The 25,487-nt window shown below is 35.8% G+C and overlaps 1 protein-coding gene across 1 annotated transcript in view; it reads left to right on the top strand.

Annotated features, from left to right (window-relative positions):
* The window catches only part of CWC27 (CWC27 spliceosome associated protein homolog), a 286,475-nt gene that overhangs the window by 22,901 nt on the left and 238,087 nt on the right, over positions 1–25,487 (top strand). The window contains exons 4-10 of the mRNA XM_027863367.1: positions 2,093–2,236; positions 4,128–4,226; positions 5,786–5,889; positions 7,961–8,030; positions 16,905–16,984; positions 18,318–18,357; positions 19,043–19,191. Coding sequence (XP_027719168.1) covers positions 2,093–2,236; positions 4,128–4,226; positions 5,786–5,889; positions 7,961–8,030; positions 16,905–16,984; positions 18,318–18,357; positions 19,043–19,191 — 686 coding nt within the window. The remainder of the gene's footprint in view (positions 1–2,092; positions 2,237–4,127; positions 4,227–5,785; positions 5,890–7,960; positions 8,031–16,904; positions 16,985–18,317; positions 18,358–19,042; positions 19,192–25,487) is intronic.

The raw sequence follows: 25,487 nt of genomic DNA, 5'->3' as shown, positions 1-25,487 counted from the left end.
AAACATATTTCCACCAAATGGTAATATCTTGTGTGGTATATGATGTAAGTATTTCAGACAGAGTTGTGGGATTGAAAATTATTGAGGTGGATTGAGAATTATTTAATTTTTCAAAGGGAACTTCCCTTTGAAGAAACACTTGCTATTAATGAGTCCTAGCCTTTGCCCCTACCCCCCAGAAAAAATGTAAATTACTTAAGAGTAGGAGCTGCTTTTTGTCTTTGTATCCCCAGCTAGATTTTGTATATACAACTTAACACTTTTTTGTGTATACCACTTAACACTTTTGTAGTATTGAATTTAAGTCAGTTGCCTACTATTAGGTTAATGAAATAAATGAAATATTATAGCTTATATTTAGAAAAAAGACATTTTTAGACAAATTGGCCCATCTGAATATTGGAGGATGAGATCATACCAAGTGTATAGAAAGGTTTAGACAAATAAAATGCTATACATGCATTTAAAATAAGCCAACTGCTCATTTGCCACTGTTAATAGAGGAGAAGGGAAGGATAGGCAGTTTCTTGGGTCCCCAAAGTGTAATGGGGATAGAATGGGATAAGGTGGAAACAAATGCTGCACTTACTTGGATGACAGAATAATTTAGTAAATGTATTCAGACACCCAAGCAGCTTCCACAAATCTGTGAACATCCTAAATATATAACGTGCTGATGTTTGATAGGGGTGTATTTATTAGTGAGAGGACCCTAAAAGGCAAGACCCTTATTGCTTGGCAAACTCTTCTGTATGGATCTTTGATACTATCCCCTCTCATCTTCTCTAGCAGATTACTCCCACTATCTTGTCTTATTCTCTGTCCAATTTTCAATCTCTTCTTAGCTATTGACTCCTTTCCTTCTTCCTATAAGTATGCCCATGACTCTCCTGATCTTTAAAAACTCACTTGATCTGGCCATCCCTGCTAGGTGGCTTGCTATATCTCTCTTTCCCTTCTTTGCTAAACTCCTTGAGAACCCCTGTATGTTAAGTGTTTCTAATTCTTCTTTCCCTTTAAACCCTGGATAGTCTATTTTCTGATATCAGCTAAAATTGCCTTCTCCAAAATTATCATTGTTTTCTTGTCACCAAATCTAATGACCTATTTTCAGTCCTCATCCTTCTTGATCTCTGTAGAACTTGACATGTTGATCACTGTTCTCTTTAGGATGCTTTTTCCTCTCTAGATTTCATGACCCTGCTCTCTCCTAGTTCTTTTTCTTTGTCCAACCACTCCTCAGTTTACTGTCCTTGGCCCTCTACTTTTTTCCCTCATATTCCATCTCATTTGGTGCTCTCATCAGTTCCCATCATGTCCATTATCATCTCTATGGTGATGATTCCCAGAGCTATTCATCCGGCTGATGTCTTTCACCTGAGTTTTAGTTTCATATTACCATCTTGAACTGGATGTTCTGCAGGCACCTCAAAACACATCTAAAACAGAGCTCAGTATCTTTCTCTTCTGAACTTTCCTGTTTCTGTCAAAGTTATTATCTTCTTAGTCACTGAGGCTTGCAACCTCAATGTCATTCTAGATTCCTTATTCTAATTAACACCATATTTCCTGTCTATTGACAAATCTTATCATTTCAACATTCTCAACATTTCTCAGGTATATCCTCTTCTCTCTACTCATGCAGCCATCACACTAGTTCAGGCCCTTACCATCTCTTGTCTGGATTATAGCAATAGCCTTCTGATTGGTCTTCTGCCTCAAGTCTCCTCCCACTCCAATCTTTTGCTACTCAGCTGTCAAAGTGATTTTCCTAAAGTATAGGTCTGATCATGTCATCTCTTCTCTCCTCTCCCTGCCATCTCAGTAAACTCCAGTGACTTGATTACCACAGATTTAAAATCCCCTGTTTGACATTCAAAGCTCTTGTCAACCTGATCTCTTCCTACATTTCCAAGAGATATTGTTACTTATGATAAGTAAATATAGACTTTTGTCATACTTGAAAATCAGTTCCATTAAAAAAAAAAAGAAATTTTGAATAGAAAATAAAATATATGTAGGATTCTGCCAACCAAATGAACATTGACTAAACTGAGCTTACACACTTAACCTTTTCTTTTTTATGCTACAGGATGAATTTCACTCACGATTGCGTTTTAATCGGAGAGGACTGGTTGCCATGGCAAATGCTGGACCTCATGATAATGGCAGCCAGTTTTTCTTTACCTTGGGTCGTGCAGATGAACTTAACAATAAACATACCATTTTTGGAAAGGTGGGTGTTCAGTTCTCATTTCAAAAATCCACTTTTGTTTCTTATTAAGTTTTATGTCTCCAAAATTTTTGGTTTTCCAACATTTGTGAATTGGTTATTGTTTCCTTTTATTCACCTTTTTTTTCAATGTTTATCAAATGGTCAAATCCTGTAACAATGGACTCTGCAGGACTGCTCAATTCTTTTGTCTATATAGAAATTTTGTCATAGCAAATAGAATTGACAAGTAGCCAGGACTTTCAAGGTTTTTTGCTTCTAAAGGATTTGGGGTTTAAAAAAATTTTTTTTTCCCCAAAACAATTGTAATCATATGCTACTTGTGATATAATTTAGTCTATTTTCTTAGATGAATTTTTAGTGATTAAGTACAAGTCTCAACTAAAATCCCATCTTCTTCTGGGAGCCTCTCCCAACCTCTCTCAATTCTAGTGCCTTCAATGTGTTAATTTTTTTCCTGTTTATCCTAACACATAGCTTCTTTGTACATATTTGTTTGCTTATTAGATTGTGAGCTCCTTGAGGACAGGACTATCTTTTGCCTCTTTTTGTATTTCCAGCATTTAGCACACTGCCTAGCACATAGTAGGTACTTAATAAATGTTTATTGGCTGATAAAATTTGACTGTGTATAATTAATTTTACTGATAGCATTATTAATGTTTAAAATGGAAAGAACTTATATTTAAGTTGATTGATATATCATCTTTTCAGCATGTTTAGATTCTGTTCCAAAACGAATTCTTATTTAGAATTTATTAATTTCTGTATTCTTTGATTGAATTTTCAGTAAACTTTTTTTTGAAGTCTCTGAACCACTGTACCAACTTCCATCTCCAGTTTTACCACAAGAAATTAAAAAAAAAACCAAAAAACCAAAACCTGACATTTTAGTTCCATAGGTCAATAGCTCCCTCTGCTGGTTTATTGTGATCCACTTGTCCCTCTTTGATCAAAACTGGAATCTATGATCATCATGGAGGAAAGCCATATAAACACAGTTATTAAAATTAAATTAGAAACCCACGACAAATATTAAATGTTTTTAAACTGGAGAACAATGGAAACTTGAGATAAAGTTATCAATCCTCATGACTACTGCTAGGTGGCCTAGAAAATAAGCAATTAGAATCTCCTGCTCTGGCCACTCTACTGAAGAGGGACTTGAGATTATAGATTTTGGGTTTTTTTTTTCTTTTTAAAAATGCCAATGACTTGCTAATCTTGTTGGAATATTTGGGATTTCAGTGGTGAACGTGAGGTCATTGTTATACACTTGACCATCTTGTATGTACTTTTATAAATTGACTGTTCTAAATCTACTTTGTGGGACAGATTTTTCTCAGATTCTTAAGCATAAGTTTTTTGACTAGCTTCGAAAAAAATGCTCTTCTAGTCACGAAACATTTGTTAGGTGCTTACTATGTGCCAGGCAGTATGCTAACCACTGGGACATAAATTCTAAAAAGAAAGGCAGCTTCTGATGTCAAGGTGCTCACAGTCTAATAGGGGAAGGCAATACATAAAAAGAAAGCCAAGGAGGTAGAGAAGAACACACCTGGTGGGGAGGAGGGGTGTAGTGGGGAAGTCAAAAAGGTCCAAAATGAGTGCTGCTGGAAAATCCAGGGAGGTCCAAAGCAAGTGCTGTTGGATGGGAAATGAGGAGATGTCCAAGATGTCCCACTTCTCTGAGTTACTTAGGAGAAGGTCATATTGAGGAGGTCATTTCTATGAAATTAGTCCATTTGTGTATTTTTTTCTTTTGAGGAAATAGTATTGTTTGCTATATTAAGTAATGCATATACTTCAATGTTCTAATATTAAAAACATCTTTTTATTTTAAATATTTGAAAAAACCTTAATCATTATTAACTATATTTTCAACATTTGATAGGTAACAGGAGACACAGTATACAATATGCTGAGATTAACAGAAGTGGACATTAATGAAGAAGAAAGGCCACTTAATCCACATAAAATAAGAAATTGTGAGGTGGGTATTTAGGATACTTTTGATGAGGTTTGTACCTTGAATAAATTACCATCAATTCTTTGAAACCTTTGATTGAAGTAATATATATATGTATGTATATATATTACATATGTATGTATATTTGTAATATTTCCAGGTACTATATATGTATATATGACATATGCATGCATGTGTATACGTGTGCTTGACAACTAGGTGATGAATTCTTTGGTCTGGCCAAATCCAAGAAAAAGAAAAGTGCCTCTTAGTCCTGTGCCTCTCTGCTTCTTCAGTGATAGTGGTAGATTGGCAGAACAAAGATGAAGGGGGGCTAAGAATCACGTGGTCTTTAAATATCCCCTGACTCTAAAATGGAAGCAAATACAAGTCCACATAAAATTTGGCATGAGACCCACATAAGCCACATCATTCTTTAAGAGAATTCTTAGGTGCAGCTGATTGAGGGATAACAAATAGATATGAAATGAAAAAGGTTTGCCAACATCTCTGTAATGATCTATTAAGGAAACATAAGCCATCACATTTTGATGGTTTCTTTAGTTTCCATTACAAGATATTTAAATACTCAAATCTCTGATGTCATCATTTAGGGAGTTCCTTCCAATGGTGCATGTTGCAACTTGTCCATGTCCACCTATCCCATGTTACTCTTTTTGTGTTCTCCCAACAGTTTTCTGCAGGGGGTCCAGTCGATGGGGGCCTTTATCACTTTCTCCTCTCATCATGAGGGTACCAATAGAGCCTTCTGGCTCTCCACTTGTTGTTCCATGCTCTTGCCGTGTGATTAGCCCATTTTCTCTTACTGTCATAATACTCCTTAATGACGTTCTTTACTCCTTTAGAGTTGAACACTGGTTATATACTGCATTTTTTTCACACCTACCATATGCCTCACCACTATCTTCTGTAATACTCCTCTTTAGTTCTTCAGACATAGTGATTTACCACATCTTGTTTCCATATAGCAACATATACATAGCAGAACACAAAATGAGGATTCTTTGTGAAACTGGAATCTCTGTCTTTCTCAGTTTGCTTTAGAAAAAGCATAATAAATTCTATACATTACTTTCAGAACTATCTTGCTAGTCTGTGCTTTCCTCTGAACTTCTTTTCTGCTCTCTTCTGTGCATTTAAAGAAATGTTTCAGTGGTTCTTTCTCTCCTTTTTTTTTTTTTTTGGCATCACTATTGCTATCCCCTTTTCTGCTGGTACATACTTACCCTGTTAACTGAGAAAAAGAAAAAAAACCCTTATAACAAATAAGTATAGTCAAGCAAAAGAAATTCACATAAATACTTGTATGTGACCCATAGAAAGTGTGAAGGATGTGAGAACTCTGGATCATCTTACTGTGTTCAGTCCTATTCAGATTATTGCTCTATTTACTTATTGAGTCTATATAAAAGTGAAAAAAATTATTTAAAGAGATATAAGACAGATGGCTGGATAATGGAAAAATATTGCACTAGGGAAAACCTGAGAAATTATTAAATAAGGTTGCTATGTGGAAATATTTTAAAATAGTTAAATCATATTTTAAATGTTACTTTTCCTAGGTTTTGTTTAATCCTTTTGATGACATCATACCAAGAGAGAATAAGAAGCCAAAAAAGGACAAACCAGAAGATGAAGTAAAGAAATTAACAACTAAAGGCACAAAGTAATCACAATATAAGAATTTTACTCAAATGTGAAAAAGTACTACTAATTCATCAATTTTCCTAATTTGCAGTAGTTGGTAGAAGACTAGTTTGAATTACTTAAAATAGAATTATAGAATGTTTTTAAATGTGGATTGAATGCTTTCAAATATGTAGTTAAAATCCAAGCTTATAAAGTTGCCTAATAGATGTTCTTAAAGAATTTGCTTTAGTGAGTAGATGGTAAAAATTTATGATTTATGACAAACTGTATGTAAAGGGATTCAGGCAAGTTGATTTAAAACAGTTTGTGCTTTTAATCAGTTTTAAAATTTCTTACACAGTGCTCTCTTTATCCTTAATTTACTTAGCAAATCTTTTGGGTTTGTTTCTTTAATTGATATTAAAAAGATAAACTTCCTTCTAGGCCCCATCACAAATTCAGAATAAATGGATTCTAAATTATTAGGTTTTATTCTTCTACTTATATTTCAAAACAGGTTAATAATCTGGCAGATATTAATAGGGATCAAATTATAAAATGACTCATTATTGCAAGATAACTTCTTACCTAGCTCAGAATTTAATTTATTTCTTTGCTTCATTCTGGTTAGTGTTATTTGTGTGAAATGTCACCATTATTGACATTTGTATTGATTTTTCAGGGCATATGACAAAAATTGTAAGTAATTTTTTTCTGACAATATACAAGAGAGGCCTTCTGGTGTAGGAGATGAAAGATCAACCTCACATCTAGGAAGATCTGTGTTTAAGGCCCAGATTCTGGAAAAGTAACTTAACCTCTCATTGCCAAAAGCAACCCTCTTAGATTATATGTTGCTTAATGGTTGCCAAACTGTGTCTGGTAGAGGGCATTTCCTCACTGGGAGCTACCCTATGCCAGGGAAATGACAGACCCAGACTAAATCAGTCAGTCAGTCAGTTACAGAATTGATGCTTTCACTGCCTCTACATCCTGCAGAAAGCATTCACTTCTAATACTAATGATCTGTCAAGCCTTCTCCATTTTTCACTTCTTTATATCATTTTTCTCTCATAGTTGAGTAAAACAAGTTGAGATGAAAGAATGATAATTTGCCACTTATTTTAGTTGGGCTTTGAATTACAGAGCATTAACATTAAAAAGGACCATAGAGATGATCTAATCCAGGGGTTCTTAACCATGTTTTGTGTCGTGGACCCCTTTGGCAGTCTGATGAAACCTATAAACCCCTTTCAGAATCATGTTATTAAATGCATGTAGTAAAATACGTAGGATTACAAAGGAAACCAGTTAGAGTGAAATAAGCATGTAATTTTTTTCCCATTTGAGTTCACAGACCTCCCAAAATCCATCTACAAATCTCTTTAGGGGCTGTGGGCCCCTGGGGTCAAAAACTTCTAGTCGAATTCAACCCCTTCATTTCACAAATGAGGGCTAGAGAGCAAAGTAAATTGTTTCAAGTTAGAAAGCCAGTAATAAGCAAAGCTAAGACTAAAACCTACGTCTTCTGACTTTTCCAGGGTTTATTCCATTAAACCTAATTGCCTCTCATTTTAGATTGAGGAATTAAGGAAGAGTAAGACAATGCCCGATTTCCTCCAATATCCATTTTTGCATGGTATTTTTATTTGTATACAATTTTTGCATAGCAGATTTTAATGAGTAAAATGAGATGTTACAGATTATTTTGGTACATAATGTATTGTTTTATCCTTTCAGGGTTTTTAGGGTAAGCATTTGCAAGATTTTCAGAAATTTCAGTTATGTAACTAGCCATTTGGCAAGTTCAGAGATTTTTAATTCTCTCTTGGAGTGATGATTATGTCAAAATATATGAATATGTAGATCCTAGGGTGAATTTTGGTTTGATTTTTGCAAGTTGAGCTAACAACTTGAGAACATCTGTGCTCTGTGGCAAAGGCCTAATTTTTTTGTTTTCATTTAGGAAGTATTTAGTAAAGCAAATTTAGATAAAAGTGCATTTCAATAGCAAGTACATATTTGCTCTTGAAAATTTAAGTCTGTTTCTTGGCAATGAAAACAAGATACTTTTGAATGCTGTTTTATGAATCTTTTTCTTTTACTAGAAATTTTAGTTTACTTTCATTTGGAGAAGAAGCTGAAGAGGAAGAAGAAGAAGTAAACCGAGTTAGTCAGGTGAAATTGCAATTTGTTTTTTCTTTTGACTCAATTGTTTTGATACATTTTGGGAAATTTAAAATCTATTTAGTCTATCACTCTTCTTTTTTCTTTTCTATCTAGTGAAGTTTCTTAAAGCTAGACACACACACTGGGTTCTGGCTTTTCAGGAGTGCTGACTTTCAGACTCAGAGCTACAAAGCAGGCTAAAATTGTTAGAGACAGCACAAAGACCATTTTTTTTCCTCCTTGTCCTATTTCCTCTAAAAGGGTAGAGGATAGTGCAGTTCTCAAATTCACCTTAAGAGGTGCATTTCTCAAGTCACTTTCACCTCTGCTCATTCACTCCTTTTAGACAATATGTGAAAATTGACAGGATGAAGATTTGGAATTCTAAACTCTAATGGACCTTTTTGAAGAGAAGTTGTGGCTTATGTGGAATTTACATGGGCCTCTTGATTGGAAGAAAGCTTATCTGTTTAGTATTTGTGTATTTTACTGGATAGCATGGATTTGTACTTTATAAGATTTCTGCACTCTAGCCTGCATTATCCTTAGGTATTTTATTCTTGTATTTTTATTGTAATAGAAGTTAGAAAACCTTAAGTTACTATTTTGAATGTATTTCAGATCCATTCCTTCAGAAATTGAACTTTTCCAAATTAAAAATGGGAATGATTTGTTCCCTTTGCTTTATTGATTTTTCTTTTATCACAGGGTGGAGCTTTTGCATGTGTGTGGATGTTCTCTCAGTGAAGGTGGCAGAGCCTTTCTTTATGAATTTTTTAACTTTTAGGAAGTTTCTAGAAACATATCTACCTAGATTTTGTCTCTCCCCCAAAGTCTAACCAATTTAAAACTCCTTCCATATTTAAAATAATTGGTACCAATGTTTGAATTTTTTTATCATTGCCATTTATGATTTCCCCTTTCTACCATCAAAGATATCATCCATATTTGTCAGTGTATACCACTTGCCTCCTCTCTCAGCAGATAATGTTGTCCTTACTTTGCTGAGAAAAGCCACATCATTTCTCATCTCTTCTACTCTTCTCAAAACCTCTTCCCTAATTACTTCTCCTTTGCTCTAGGCTCAGAATGAAGTTGCTCTTCTTGCCAAGGCTTAACCTCTCCCTATCACCTCAATCTAATTAATCCCAGTGTCTCTCCTATGAGGAACATGGAATAATAATTCATTATTAATGAATCCTTTCCTATCTTTCTCATTTTTCAGTCTTATTTACTTGCTCCTTCTATATTTAGATCTCCCAACCCTTAAAAGAATTTTCATCCAAGCTATTGTCCTGTATTTCTATTTGCTTTCTGTGTTTAGAGGATCATAGATTTCAAGCTGGAAGTGAACTTGAAGAGTTATCTATTCCAACCTCATCATTTTACAGATGAGGAAATTGAGGCCAAAGTTGTGCCTGAAGTGCCCTGCCCAGAGTCAGACAAGGTTGTGAGTGTCTGAGCTTTGATTTGAACTCAGGTCCCATCACTCTAAGTTCAGCACTCATTACCTGTTAAAACTCGTAGAAAAAAGTAATCTTTACTATCTGCCTTGAATTCCTTACTTTCTATTCTCTATCCCTTGAGATGTGGCTTTCAGCTCTAAAACTGCTCTCTCAGAATCATCAGCTAACACTTTACATCTAAATTCAGTGACCTTTTCTTAATCTCTGTTCTCCTTGACTTTCTTGCAGTTTTTGATGCTGTTGACCACCTTGTCATAGGTACTCTTGTCATCTGTGACACTGTCCTCTCTGACTGCTGGGTCATCACTTGCTTCTTGTCTTTTAATTGTGGGTATCCACAAGGGCTTTATCCTGGTGTCTCTTTCTTCTCTCTCTCAATGATCTCATCTGCTCCCAGATACTCCTGATCATCGATGGTATTGTGCCCACTGCCTGTCCTAAGTGGAGATGTTCTCTAGGGTTCTGTCCTTGTCTCTTGTTCTTTGATGAGCTCGTCTGCTCCTAGATGATGCTGTGCTCATTGCATGAAGTTCTTGAAATAATGCAGAATCTCTTCAGGCAAATTCTTGGCCACTCAAAAGAGACTGACCTTCCAATCCAAGCTTATGGCTCAGACTATGACATGAGTTAGTCTCTCAGTACATCTATCTTGGACAGGATAATGGATTTGCAACCTGAATGCTTGTACTAGTGCCCATGGAATTTTAAAAGGCCATATTGGGCAAATACTCTGTGGAAGAGAATTTTATCAGAGTCCTACTGAATACAGAAGTGTGGGTTAGATCTTCACCTTTGGATTTGTGATGAGATCTCTGATCTATTGAAGTATTGAGGCATAATAACATGAGGCAGAAGGGAATTTTTACAGGAAAGTTTACTGATCAGTAGGTCTTTTAAAAATTCATTTCTGTAAGCTTAAATCACACATTTGAAATTTAATAACTTTAATGTGAAAGTTAATTTCATTCATTTAAAAATACTTTTAGTATAAAAAAATTTTTTAGGCAATTATTTTTCAGAATTGGCCTCATAAAAAATTACTTCATATTTCTTTTACTTTGCTATAACAGCGTGTGTTTTGGAAATGGAACTTATCTCCTTTTTCCTGCTGCTCTTAGTTACTGTTCCGTGAAATGGAAAACTATATATATACTTAAGGTCTACTGAATATTGTACATGGTGTGCTACAAAAGCAATTTGTCCCAACTAAGCTTAAAGGGGATAAGAATGCTACTATGTATGACATGTTACTTCCAAACTCTAGAACACTTTTTTCTTTCTTAAAAAGATGAAAAACTACTATAATCTATTGAAAGACTGAATATAATTTGTTCTTCTTCAATGAGGATATTAAAAGCCAGTGTTCTAGCAAATAACTGGCATGACAACTCATCGTGTTATCATATATAATATTTCATTCTCATGAATACTGGTAAAACGGCAATGTGCAAGGGAAAACATTATTCTAAATCATTTTATTATTTTGGTACTAGCCACAATTAATAGAAATTTAATGGGGGGCAGCTAGGTGGCGCAGTAGATAGAGCACCGGCCCAAATTCAGCTTCAGACCAGACACTTGACACGTACTAGCTGTGTGACCCTGGGCAAGTCACTTAACCCCAATTGCCTAAAACAAAAAAAAAAAAAAAAAAGAAATTTCATGGAAAGCTAGAGGTAGCAACTAGAAAGTATGTAGTATAAGAGAAGGAAAATATTCTTGGGTGGAATATTTTCTTAAGGGATGGATGATAGGAGGAATTGATATAATAGTGCATATTTTCTCTCTGTAACCACCACAGAAACATGAAGTTTTATGTGTATATGTGTGTGTATGTGTGTATGTGTACAGTAAAAGATAACCAATTGGAGAGAAGTTCTGCCTGAATTTGTGAGAAGTCTTAGGAATGTTTTAAAAGAAATTCAGCTTTATTCTTTTTCAAGTAGCTATGGTAAAAATATCTAGACTAAGGTGCAGCTAGGTGGCGCAATGGGTAGAGCACCGGCCCTGAAGTCAGGAGGACATGAGTTCAAATCTGGCCTCAGACCAGACACTTGACACTAGCTGTGTGACCCTGCGCAAGTCACTTAATCCCTATTGCCTTTTAAAAAAAAATCTAGACTAAACTAAGTGTTAGCTTTAATGAATTATTTTTGTCTTTGTACTCCCAGTGCTTCTCATAAAGTAGATTTATTATAAATGATTACTTAATCTTTTGGAGTTGGTTAAAAATGTTTTTTAATTAATCTCATTTAAAGTTCTTTGCTGACATTAAGATTACATTGTTTAGACATAAATGGGTATTTCAGAACAATTGGAGATGAATTTATTTCATTCTTTTTCTTAGAAAGTTCATTTTCTCATCAGTGGTTCAGTGGTAAACCTCTGCCCACTGACCCTGTCTAAATGATTACAAATTAAGAATGAGTGAAGCTTGAACTCGACTTTACTGTATAAAAATAAGAAAGACGATATAGGGATATTCAGCATTTTGTTGCAGAGTCTTCTTCATCTGATTCTGACAAATCATGGTTTGCCTTCCTTTACCTTCGGGTTCTCTGAGTTTTTTTTCCATTCTTTACTCAGTTCTTCTCTACTGCCTCACAAAATTTTTGTATAGAATATTATAGAGATCATTTCATCCAACCTCATCATTTTACAAATGAGAAAACTGAAGTTCTGAGACACTGTGACTTGTCAAATGAGCCTGATTTCCATTTTTTTTAATAGTCTTATTAAACAAGTACGTTAGGGAAATGCAATAAACATATACTTGACTTCATAAAGCATTTGGCAGTATTTTTCATGACAGTCTTATGAAAAAAAAAAGAGAAAAGTACCTGCATAATAGGATAGTTAGGTTGGTTTTATTAGCAGGGGGCAGTGTGGCACACAGAGGAAGCTTGGTGTGGTTTATATAAAACAGCAACGCTGGGCTTGGAGTAAGAATTATTGAGAAATCATTAACTAGGTGGCTAAAAATCAATCTCTTATACTTTCAGACCTTCAGGTCCCTCGTTTGTAAAATGGAGTTGGTAATATTTACATTAACTGTAAATATGAACTATCATTTCAGTTCAAACATTTATCAGGTACCGCACATGTATAATCAAGAGGTATTTTAAAAAATCATAATAAATAAAATGCAGGTTTTAGAGTCAGGAAGATCAGAGTTCAGATCTTCTCTGACATTAATAACTATGTGACCTTGGACAGGTCACTTAACCCATATACCTTAGGCAATTTCCTAAGACTTTAACTACTAAATCATAGGTGGGTTATGATCTGCTTTGGTTCAGGGAGTTTGCAGAAGAACTTCCTAGTGTCGGAACTCCCTATTATTAATTTTTCTTTTTTTTCTTTTATTTTATTATTAATTTATTTTGATTTATCAGTAATCACTTCCATATGCTTTTGAGTTTGTAATTTTTCTCCTCTTTCCTCCCCACCAACCTCCCCAAGACGGTGCACAATCTGAAATAGGCTATACAATTACGTTCATATTAAACATATTTGCACATTAGTGATGTTGTAAGTAGAAATTAAAACTAATAGGAGGAACCATCATAAAGAAGAAACAAAACTCAACAGAAGAGAAAAAAAAATAACAGTTCGGCTTCCATAGTTCTTTCTTTGGATGTGGATAGCATTTTCCATCACAAGGCCTCTGGAGATGTCTTAGATCCTTGTATTGCCAGGAAGCGTTAAGTTTATCAATATTAGTCATCACACAACGTGGCTGTTATTGTGTACAACATTCTCTTGGTCCTGCTCACTTCACTCAGCATCAGACCATACAAGTCTTTCCAGGTTTTTCTGAAGTCAGCCTGTTCATCATTTCTTATAGCACAATGATATTCCATCACATTCATATACCACAACTTTCTCAGCCATTCCCCAATTGATGGGCATCCTCTCAATTTCTAATTCTTTGCCACCACAAAAAGAGCTGCTATGAATATTTTTGTACATGTAGGTCCTTTTCCCATTTGTGTGATCTCTTTGGGATATAGCCCTAGAAGTGCTATTGCTGGGTCAAAGGGTATGCATATTTTTGTAGCCCTTTGGGCATAGTTACCAAATTGCTGTCCAAAATGGTTGGATCATTTCACAACTCCACCAACAATGCATTAGTGGAACTCCCTATTTTTGATGAAATTATAGCTTCTGCATGTAAGGCATCATGCTAGGCACTGGAAACACAAAGAAAAAAAATATGAAATCTTTGTCATCAAAGAGCTCAGAGTCTCCATCTGTTAGGACGGAGCAGATGAGAAGTTAGAGGCACCTAGGTGGTTCGGTGGATAGAACACTGGGCCTGGAGTCAGGAAGACCTGAATTCAAATGTGGCCTCAGACATTTACTAGCTGTGTGACCCTGGGCAAGTCATTTAACTTCTGTTTGCCTCAGTCCACTGGAGAAGAAAATGGTAAACCACTCCATTATTTTTGCCAAGAAAATCTAATAGACAGTATGGTCCACAGGGTCACAAAAAGTCAGACACAACTGTACAGCAACAAGATGGAAAATTGTGCTATCTGTACATATTCATTTAATATGATGGGGAAAGGAGAAATCTTGAAAAAACATTCTCGGGAAAGTTGTGAGAGACTAGGTAATTTAACCAAAGTCCGTTGATTTGATGAACCAGTGACACCCTGAAGGAAAGCCTTGAATGACATGCTGCAGGACCCTACTTTGACTCTGGTTGATGTTTTTGTCAATGACCATTCTTTAGCCAGTGTACAACATAAGAGAGATCAGAATGGGGTGGCTTAATCAGAGGCAGTTTGAGGCAGGTCTTAAAAGAAATGTTAAACATTGATCATTGTTGATTAGAGAGGGATTAGGTGGGAAAAATGATATGAAGAAAACTGTGAAGATTTTGTTTTTTCATTATACTAGGCATATATACATATGTATGTGTATATGTAGATATATCTACTTACATATATCTATACATCTATCTATACATCCACACATATATGTATGTGTGTGTGTGTGTGTATATGTGTATATACATCCAGCTTATCGTTGTAAACATAGAGGCGTACCTTGTTTTATTATACTTAGCTTTACTGCACTTCACAAATATTGTTACAAATTAAGGGCTTGTGGCAATCCTGCATCAAGCAAGTCTATTAGTGCCATTTTTCCAATAACATTTATTCATTTTGTGTCTCTGTGTCACATTTTGGTAATTCTCGTAATATTTCAAACTTTTTCCTTATTATATCTATTATGGTGATTTGTGATCTGTGATCGGTGATCTTTGATGTTACTATTGTAATTGTTTTGGGGTGCCACAAATCGTGCCCATATAAGACAGCAAACTTAATTGATAAATGTTGTATGTATTCTGAGTGCTCTACCAACCTCCCATTCCCCTCTCTTTCTCCTCCTCAGGCCTCCCAATTCTCTGAGACACAATATTGAAATTAGGCCAATTAATAACCCTACATTGATTAATTAATCACCCTAAGTGTTCAAGCGAAAGGAAGAGTCAATTGATGTGGCAAACTTCATTGTTTTCTTATTTTAAGAGATTGCCACAGTCATCTCAGCCTTTAGGAACCATCCCCTTGATCAGGGAGCAGCCATCAAATTGAGGCAAGACTTCAACCAACAAAAAGATTGTGACTTGCTGGAGGCTCAAATGATGGTTAACATTTTTTGGCAATAAAGTATTTTTTAAGTAAGGTATGTACATTGGTTTTTTTTAGACATAATATTCTTGCACACTTAATAGACTAGAGTATAGGGTAAAACATAACTTTTATATGCGCTGGGAAGCCAAAAAATTTGTGTGACTCTCTTTATTTTGATATTTGCTTTATTGTGGTGGTCTTGAACTGAACCTGCAGTATCTATAAGGTATGGCTATATTGTATATATGTTTTAAATAGCATATTTTACATATATACACCAACATACATATATACATGTATATTTACAACTATAAGTATTTTATTTATATAGCACCTTATAATTTGCAAAGTGCTTTCATATCCTTCATCTCATTTCACCCTTGCAATGACCCCTGAAGTAACAGGAAAATAATAGTGGACCCTTTTTTTTTTAATACAAATTTGGAAACAGACTTTGAAAGATTAAATGTATTTCCTGAAACTCACATGACTGTTGATAGAGCTGGGAGTAGTGACTAATGAAGTATTGCCTTTTCCGTTACATCATGCTGCATTTTAATGAATGTTTTTCCATTTTTTCCATTATTTAGTATTGTATAAATATAATTAGAAAATAATTCAATGATAATTTGTCTATTCATCACTACCAAGTCTAAGCAAGGGTTTAAAATTGTAATTTATATCTAATTCCATTGTATTTTTCAAGTTCCCTTCTAACGTTAGCTGAGATTTATTTTCTTACCGTTGATCAGATCTTGTCTGTTGACTGCAGAAGGCTGTGTCACTTCTTTCTCTATCTTCTACTCCTTCCTTCTAGCCATTCTGAGAGGGATTTCTGAAGATGGAGAATGAGATTTAATTCTGGTTAGAAATTTCCCCAGCATTGTGCTCTGGGAAAACAGGGTAAAGATAGGAACCGTTGACTGGACTTCGTCACTCTTGTTCTTGCTGGTTAGAGGGCAGAATCATTTTTATGGCGCAGTTTTGTGAATGCCCTCAGTATGGTTAGGCAAGGGAGACTCTGTGGAATTAACATGCATTTTTCTGACTCTGGGTTGATGTTTTGAGGTTGCAGGTACCTTCAGGAATCCGAAGAAGTAGGAAAGTATTTCCTTAATGGGTACAGCTTCAGTACAGTATTGAGTCTGCTGATCAGAGCATCTTTAAAAAGAATTGATAATATGGAAGCAGAAGAGTATGATTGCTACAAAGGAGTGAGAATTCAAGGATAAATGATTTGTCAAAGAAGCTGTCAGGAAGGACAATATTTATTTGGATTTATAGGCTCTGTTATGTTTATTTAAAATTCACTCTTATTACTTTAGAGGTATAGGGGGATCAGGAAAAGTTTCATTTAGAAAATGGTACTTGAACTGCATCTTGAAAGAAGGTATTCTTTGATTCAGAGATGAAGAGGTAGTGCATTCCAAGCATGGGACGTGGCCAGCACAGTGATGGAGGTGGCATACTGTGCATGAGGAATAGGGAAGAGGCGAATTTGGCTTCATCATAGAATGTGGGATGGGTAATAATGTATAATGAGACTGGAAAGAACTTGGAACCAGGTTGTGAACAGCTTTCAAAGCCCGAGGACTTTGTTATCCTAGAGATGTTCAAGGTCATCCAACTAATAAGTGACAGAACTAGGATTTGAAACCAGGTCTCTTTTGATGACAAGTCCAGCACTCTTGGTACCATACCATGCTACGCTTTTGGTGGTAAACTCTGCTCCATTCATAATATAATTTTTATTAAATGTTATTTTTCAGAGCATGAAGGGAAAAAGCAAAAGTAGTCATGACTTGCTCAAGGATGATCCACATCTCAGTTCAGTTCCAGTTGTTGAAAGGTTAGTTATCACATTAGTGCAATCTCAAGTTCGTGTGTGTGTGTGTGTGTGTGTGTGTGTGTGTGTGTGTGTGTGTGTTTTTGGGGGGGATATATTGCACATAGTATTTTAATTCCCCCTTTGTAGTGTCATTGATCTCTCAAGGGCGTGTAATCTTAAATTTCATTTTCTTCACTTATCAGCAGTTCATCAAACTTGTCTTTGAGTTTCAAATTGGAGAGAAAAACCTCCTAAACTCTCTCCCTCTGTTATTATTGCTATTGAACTTACAAAACAAATTGTTTTAATTTTAAAGCTTTGTCAGTCGAAAATGTTTTCTTTATTCAGAGTTTTCTTCAGAAATTTGATGTTTAATTAAAATCTGGTTTGCCACAGTGGTGATGTACTTGAACTAAATTTTTCATAAAAATTGTTTCAGCTATATTAATGTTTTCATTGAAGTATAATGCTTGAATCTCTCTTCTAAGAACAAGCAGTCATGTTTTGGTTTAAACCATTGAATATTATTTTTTGCCCTCTGGAATACAACAAATTATGGTCTGTGTTGCTTCCCTTTGCAGGTGAAGGATAGCTTTTGATTAGGTTGTCTCTGATTAGTTGGTACTTGATTAGTTGACTGACTATTTAGTCTATTTTTCTATGAATAGAATTATTTTCTCAAATTCTTTTTACATCTTACTTTGGTGATCCTGTTAAATGCAGTCTTCCTTGATAGGTACTGTGCTTTTATTCAGCCTGTTCATTGGGTTGTGGTCCAAGAAATTCTGGAACTTAGACATAGGAGTAGCTCAACATATCTATTTGCACACTGTCATTGAATTTTATGAATGATAGTTTGTGACATGTTGGAGGGCTACAGTTGAGAGAGGGAGTAAAGTGCTAGTTTCTTAAGGTTAACACATTTTGAGAAGTCTCACTTGGAGCAAAACATTTAAGAATATGTGAATAGAAAGACTATTCTTTAACTAGAATTGATATGATAGGAGCTTCTTCCCAAAGATTTTTCAACATGTTGACATTAGAAATGTCCTGGACCCTCAATCTGGTTCAGTGACATAATAAATCTGTTTGACAGTTTCTCTTTCTTCTCACAAGTCAGCAAGCTTCATTTGTGTGAGTAAAGAGTGACTCCTATTGAACAGTAATAACTTAATGTAGCTTTTTAAATTGTGTATCAGCTTTGACATGCATGTTGAAAAACAAGACCCAAGTGAAATGAGTATAGTTGATCTGATGTGTCTGGAAAGTAGGCTGTACTTTTTTCACTTGTTTAGTATTTTTATTAATTTCAGTGAGAATCTGAAATTTATGTGGGTCTTCTGTTTCCTTTTAGTGAAAAGGGCACAGATTCGATGACAGGAGATTCAGATGATGTGAGTAATAACTTTTTTATAAAGAGTTTTGCACTATTTGTAGATGGCTTAAATTTCAAATGTAATTAATTTTGTAATATTAATGTAAATGTCCATGGTTAGATGTTTTACATGAAGTATTTGTAAAATATATGTGAGAAATAATAGCTTCAGTATTTTTTCTTTAAGCTATTATTCTACTTGCATACACATAGTTTTGCATTATAGGTTTGTCACCCAGGAGTTTATTAAGATTTAAATTTTAAAAATAAGTCGGTGATGACCATATGACTAAAAAACTGTAAAGGTCATTTTTCTATTAATATGTGAATAGGCAAGGCACTTTAAGTCAATGAAATGCAGCTATTTAACAAGTAGAGAATTCTTTTGTACCTGAGCAGGAAGTATCAATTATATATTCTTGGAAGGAAGAATCTTTGTCTTTTTTTTCTTTATATCATTCATCAGCAGTTTCTAGCACAGTGATGCAGTCATAATGGATCAGTGAATGTTTGTTAAATGAATGAACATATGTTTTGTGGCCAGCAATGAAACACCATAAGCCTGTATTCATTAAAAACAATTTACTGGAGAAATGTTATACAGCATACGTAAGAAATGAACAATGGGCGAAATATTTATCTTTTTTTCTCAGTGCTTGTTGGGATAATTGTTACCTAGGCAGATATTAAATTTTATTCTCTAGAATGAAGATGAATGTGAAGAAGATGATAGCGATGAAAAGAATCTAATGAAAGAACGAATTGCCAAAAAATTGAAAAAGGATAGAAGTGAAAATGTTAAATCTGCTAAGGGAATAGATAAAGAAATAGAGAAGAAATCAGCTAGCCGCAGGTAAGTCAAACATGTTTATGATTTCAGTATATCTTTGAGAAAACCTCTTTCTTTTTCTCTTATAACATTTTAAAATAAAGCTGAATACATTGCAGCTGTAGTGAACATATGTTTTTTTAATGATTGGTCATTCTTTGACTTGCCTGTTTACATGTGTGTACAATCTCATTGAGAAGTTATATATGTTGTGCTAATTTAGTGCTTGTACACTGCATTGTCAGTCAGTCAATAAATATTTATTAAACCCTTTACCCCACACAATGCCAAATTAAGACCAAAGACCAAGACAAAAAAAAAACCCACAGAAAACCCTTGTTACAAACAAGAATAGCGGAGCAAAACGAAGCCCCACAGTGGCCTTGTCCAAAAATATGTTTCTTTATGCACCTTGAGTACAACAAGTCTCTGTCAAGAAGTAACATGCTTTATCCTGTGTTCTCTGGAGACATAGTTGGTGATACTGCATTGAAGAGAGTCCTTAAATCTTTTAAGAGTTGGTTTTCTTTACAACGTTATTGTAGTTGTGTACATTGTTCTTCTCTTTTCTGCACTTTACTCTGCATTAGTTCATAGATTCTCTGAAATCATCTCTTTTGTCATTCTACCCCTCAATAATATTCTAACTACATTCATATACTAGGATTTCTTCATCCATTCCAAAATTGATGGCCACGAGTTCAGATTCTAATTTTTTCTTTTTTTCCCCTTTAACTCACCACTTCAAGATCAAGAAGTTTGTTTTGCTTATGGCTTTCTTTCCCTGGTGTTATCTGTCATATTGCCCTACTTCCCCTTGTTTGTTTCCCTGTTGAGTTTGATATATTTCTGCATTAAAATATTTGTATATGTGTGTTCAACCCTTCTTTTTTCATTTCAGATAAGAGTGAGTCTCATCTAATGTCCATTCCCCCTTCTCCTTCCTCCATGTTTGTATACTTTTCTTACTAACTCCAATTATGAAAAATAGCAAGTTCTACTGTCATTTTCCTCTTTTCTACAGTACCATTTTTACTTTCCCTTTTTTTTCCCCTTTGAAAACTGTCAAAACAGAAGCAGTCTACTCTCAGGTCCTCTGTTTTCCTTGTTTAACTCCCTAAATACCCTTTGAAGACATTAAAGTTCTGAAGGGACAATTGTTACTTCCCACCCTACCTTTCCAGTCTTCTTACATCTTATACCTTTCCATATACACTTCAATCCAGGGACACTGGCCTTCCAGCTGTTCCTTGCACATGACACTCCATCTCCCAACTCCATGTATTTGCATTGGCCATCCCCCATGTCTGAAAATCTTTCTCTCCTCAAGTCCCTTCCTAGTGTCCATGGATTCTTTTAAGTCTCAATCGAAGTTCCACCTTCTGCAAGAAGCCTTTCCCAATCCACCTAATTTATAATACCTTCCCTTTGATGATTATCTTCAATTTATCCTCTGTGTGTTTTGTTTGTACGTAGTTCTTTGCATATTGTTTCCATCATTAAGACTAAAGCTTCTTGATAGCAAGGACTGTCTTACCTTTCTTTGTATCCTTTGTACTTCGCACAGTACCTGTCCCATAGTAGATGCTTAATAAGTGATAGTTAACTAACTACATTGTCATACAACACCTTCCAAATTCCCAAATGAATTTAACTTTCTAGACTTCTCTAGACTATTGTTGTTTGTATTTCAAAGTTCCTACTTAGCTTTTATCTTTACAGCAGAAAGGCTTGAAAGTTCTATATTCCATTTTCCCCCTTGTAGGATTATACCAAGTTCTACAGAGTAAGTTATTCTTATTATAAGTATATGTTTTGCCTTTTGAAATTTTGTGTTCCCAGTTCTCTTCTGATTCTTAAATTAATTTATTTATTTCTAGTTTTCAACATTCACTTAAACAAGATTTTGAGTTCCAAATTTTCTGCCCATCTTGTCCCTCCTCCCACCCCAAGATGATGTGCATTCTGAGTACCCCTTCTCCTAATGTGCCCTCCCTTCTATTCCAACCCCCCCTTCTCTTATCCTGTTCCCCTTCTATTTTCCTGTAGGGCAGGATAGATTTCTGTACCCCATTGCCTGTATATCTTATTTCCCAGTTAAATGTGAAAACAGTTTTTAACATTTGTTTTTAAAACTTTGAGTTCCAAATTTTCTCCCTTCCTCCTTCCCCACCTACCCTCATTGAGAAGGCTAGCAACTCAATACAGGTTATACATGTGTAGTCATGCAAAACACTTCCATAGTAGTCATGTTGTGAAAAATTAACTATATTTCCCTTCATCCTATTCCACCCCCCATTTATTCTATTCTCTGTTTTGATCCTGTCTCTCCTCAGAAGTGTTTGCTTCTGATTACCTGCTCCCCCAATCTGTCCTCCCCTCTATCATTCCCCTTGCTGTCTTATCCCCTTCCCTCCTATTTTCCTGTAGGGTAAGATAAATTTCCATACCCAATTGAGTGTATATGGTATTCCCTACTTAAGTCCCATCTGATGAGAATAAGTTTTCACTCATTCTCTGTCACCTTCCCCTGCTTCCCCTCCACTGTAAAAGCCTTTTTTTGTCTGTTTTACCCCATTCTACCTCTCCCTTTCTCCTTCTCCCAGTATAATCCTCTCTCACCCCTTAATTTTATTCTCTAGATATCACTTCTTCATCTTCAACTGACCCTGTGCCATCTATCTGTCTATCTATCTATCTGTCTGTCTATCTGTCTTTCTGTTTGTCTATCTATCTATCTATCCATACATACATATAATTGTTTTTTCCCTCCAACTACCCCAATACTGACAAAGGTCTTATGAGTTACAAATATCATCTTTCCATGCAGGAATGTAAACAGTTCAACTTTAATAAGTCCCTTATGATTTCTCTTTCCTGTTTACCTCTACATGCTTCTCTTGAGTCTCGTATTTGAAAGTCATATTTTCTATTCAGCTCTGGTCTTTTCATCAAGAATGCTTGAAAGTCCTCCATTTCACTGACTTTCCATTTTTTCCCCTGAAGGATTATACTCAGTTTTTCTGGGTAGGTGATTCTTGGCTGTAATCCTATCTCCTTTGACCTCTGGAATGTTATATTCTAAGCCCTCCTGTCCCTTAATGTAGAAGCTACTGAATCTTGTGTTATTCTGATTGTATTTCCACAATACTTGAATTGTTTCTTTCTGGCTGCTTGTAATATTTTCTCCGTGACATAGGAACTCTGGAATTTGGCTACAATATTCCTAGGAGTTTTCCTTTGGGGATCTCTTTCAGGAGGAGATTGGTGGATTCTTTCAATTTCTATTTTGCCCTCTGGTTCTAAAATAGCAGGACAGTTTTCCTGGATAATTTCTTGAAGGATGATGTCTAGGCTCTTTTTTTGATCATGGCTTTCAAATAGTCCAATAATTTTTAAATTCTCTCTCCTGGATCTAGTTTCCAGGTCAGTTGTTTTTCCAATGAGATATTTCACATTGTTTTCTAATTTTTCATTCTTTTGGATTTGTTTTACAGTGTCTTGATTTCTCATAAAGTCACTAGCTTCCATTTGCTCCATTCTAATTTTTAAGGAAGTATTTTCTTTAGTGAGCTTTTGGACTTCCTTTTCCATTTGGCCAATTCTGCTTTTGAAGGTATTTTTCTCTTCATTGGCTTTTTGGACCTTTTTTTTGCCATTTGGGTTAGTCTATTTTTTAAGGTATTATTTTCTTCAGTATTTTTTTGGGCCTTCTTTAGCAAGCTGTTGACTTGTTTTTCATGATTTTCTTGCATCACTCTCATTTCTCTTCCCAGTTTTTCCTCTACTTCTTTTCTTGCTTCTCAAAATCCCTTTTGAGCTCTTTCAAGGCCTGGGACTGATTCATATTTTTCTTGGAAGCCTTGGATGTAGGGGCTTTGACTTTGTTGTCTTCTTCTGGTTGTATGTTTTGATCTTCTTTGTCACCAAAGTAAGATTCCATGGTCTGACTTTCCTTTTTGTGCGGTTTGGTTTCCTGGCCAATGACTTGAGTTTTAAACTCTTTGTTAAGGTAGTGGTCTGCTTCCAGTGTGGAGAATGTACTGTCCCAATCTTTAGGGGTTTTGTGCAGCTGTTTTCAGAGATACTTCTAGGGACCTGTAAATTTTCTGTTCTTCCAAGGTGGTATGATCAAGGGCGAGGTGTTTACTCCTTTCCTGGCCTGGGCTCTGGTCTATGAGTGAACTCAAGCACTCTTTTCTCTCTTGGAACTGAGTGAACTCAAGCACTCTTTTCTGTCTTGGAACTGTGAGGAGGATTCCCTCTTTACTGTCACTACAAGCTCTACCATGCCAACACTCCTCCTCGCCCCAGGACTACCTCCCAGAACTGTGACCTAGATCCAAGCATGGGCAAAGCAAGAGAATCCTGCCTCAGCACCAGCAAAGAGATCCCTGCAATCCTCCTCTGATCAGCTACTTGATTCCCCCTCAGTCTGTGAGCTGGGAGCTCTGGAAGCAGCCACCAACCCAGGGCTGCTCTGGGACTGGGGCTGGCACCGAGTTCCTCTCTCACTGCAGTCACAGAACTTTCCTGCTGTTGTTTTAAATTGTCTTTGGCATTTGTGGATTGAGAAGTCTGGAAACCACCACAGCTGTCTGTGATTCAGTCCCCTGAGGCCTGCTCCAGGTTCGCTGAGGCCTGATCTTTGCCTGTACACCCATGCTGAACTGCGCTCCTCTCCCAGCCTGGCACAAAAGACCTTTCCAATCAACCATCCAGGTTATCTGGCGTTGGAAATTTGTTTCACTCTTCTTTTTGGATGTCCTGCTGCTCTAGAATTTGTTTAGAGCCATTCTTTATAGGTATTTGGAGGGGTTTGGGGAAGAGCTCAAGCAAGTCACTGCTTTTACCCTGCCATCATGGCTCCGCCCCTCTCCTCTGATTTTTTATAGAAGCTGTCAAGTCCTGTGCAAACCTGACTGGTTCCTTGGTACTTGAACTGCTTCTTTCTGGATGCTTGTACTTTTTCTTTGATTTGGGAGCCCTGAATTTTGGCGAGGCCCTTCTTGGGAGTGTTCATTTTGGGATTGCATTCAAGAGAAAATAGGTAAATTATTTCTATTTTGACTGTTTCATGATGAATTCTTGAAATATATTGTTCAGACTTTTTTTTTGGTTATGATTGTCATGTAGTCTAGTGATTCTTAAATTATCTCCTATTAACTAGTTTTCCAGGTCAGTTGTTTTTAGTTTAAAGGATCTTATGTTTTCTTCTATGTTTTCCAGTGTTTTGATTATGTTCTAATATATTTTGCTTTCTTATGGAGTCTTTAATTTCTGTTTGTCTATTCTAGTTTTCAGGGAGTTCAGTTCTTGGATAATGCTTACCAGTTTCTTTTCAAAGCTATTTTTTCTTACTTCCAGTTTTTTCTTCAATAGATTTTATTTGATTTTTATCCTTTGCTTCCTTTACAGCAAAAGAAATACTAATCCCAGCAATTAATAACTCTGTAAGACAGTATTATTTTTCTTTTTTCGAAATTACTTATTCCTTTTTTTGGGTATCTCTATAGTTCTGCAATAATATACTGGTAAGTGTTTTCTTTTATATAATGATATCTCCAGCTTTATTCTGAATTGGGGCTTTTTACCAGGGCTGCTCTTTTGGTTAGGCCATGTTTGATCTCATCCTGGGTCTCTCTGTATTTACCTCCACCACCTGGGGTTAGTCCCTCTCACCCCCTCTGAGCTCTGTGGGGAGAAATTGTCTTTTCACAGATAGTTTACTTTCTTGGATAATTGAGTTTTAGATGTCCTTCCCTGTTGCCAGTACATAAAACCTTTTTCTTCTCATTTGTTCTCAATTCTCTCTCCACTATCCATTTGACTCGTGTGTTCTAGATGTTTCACAATTTATTGTGAGCCCTAACCATTGACTGCATTGGCCTTCTTTTGGGATCAAGACATCCCACCTAGGAAAAGGTCATGGTTCTGAATTTCTAATAATCCAAAAAGCTTTCTTAAATCTATTTTGTAATTTCTGTCATTTGAGTTCCTGTGCCTTGGCAGTTCCATTTGATTGTCTACATTTGTGTAACCAATTTCTCAATTATATTGCATACCAATCAGGTCCAACTGCCTGCTGTTCACATTTTCTAAAACTCCAGTTCACAACTAACCCACTTTCTGATTCCATCAGAATCTGTGGGTCTTTGTCCTTTGTTTCAGCGCACAAGTCCAGTGACCTGGGGAAGCTCATTGACCAGACAGATCTACTAATTAGCTCGTGACCGACCCAGATTCCTCTTATCATACTTTTCTTCCTCTATGTGTGTGTGTGTGTGTGTGTGTGTGTGTGTGTGTGTGTGTGTGTGTGT

This window comes from Vombatus ursinus, unplaced genomic scaffold (assembly GCF_900497805.2).
Source record: "Vombatus ursinus unplaced genomic scaffold, bare-nosed wombat genome assembly UNPS02014772.1, whole genome shotgun sequence".
Classification (NCBI taxonomy): Eukaryota; Metazoa; Chordata; class Mammalia; order Diprotodontia; family Vombatidae; genus Vombatus; species Vombatus ursinus.
The sequence above is the reverse complement of the archived record's forward strand: the minus strand, read 5'-3'. Positions and strand labels throughout refer to the sequence as shown.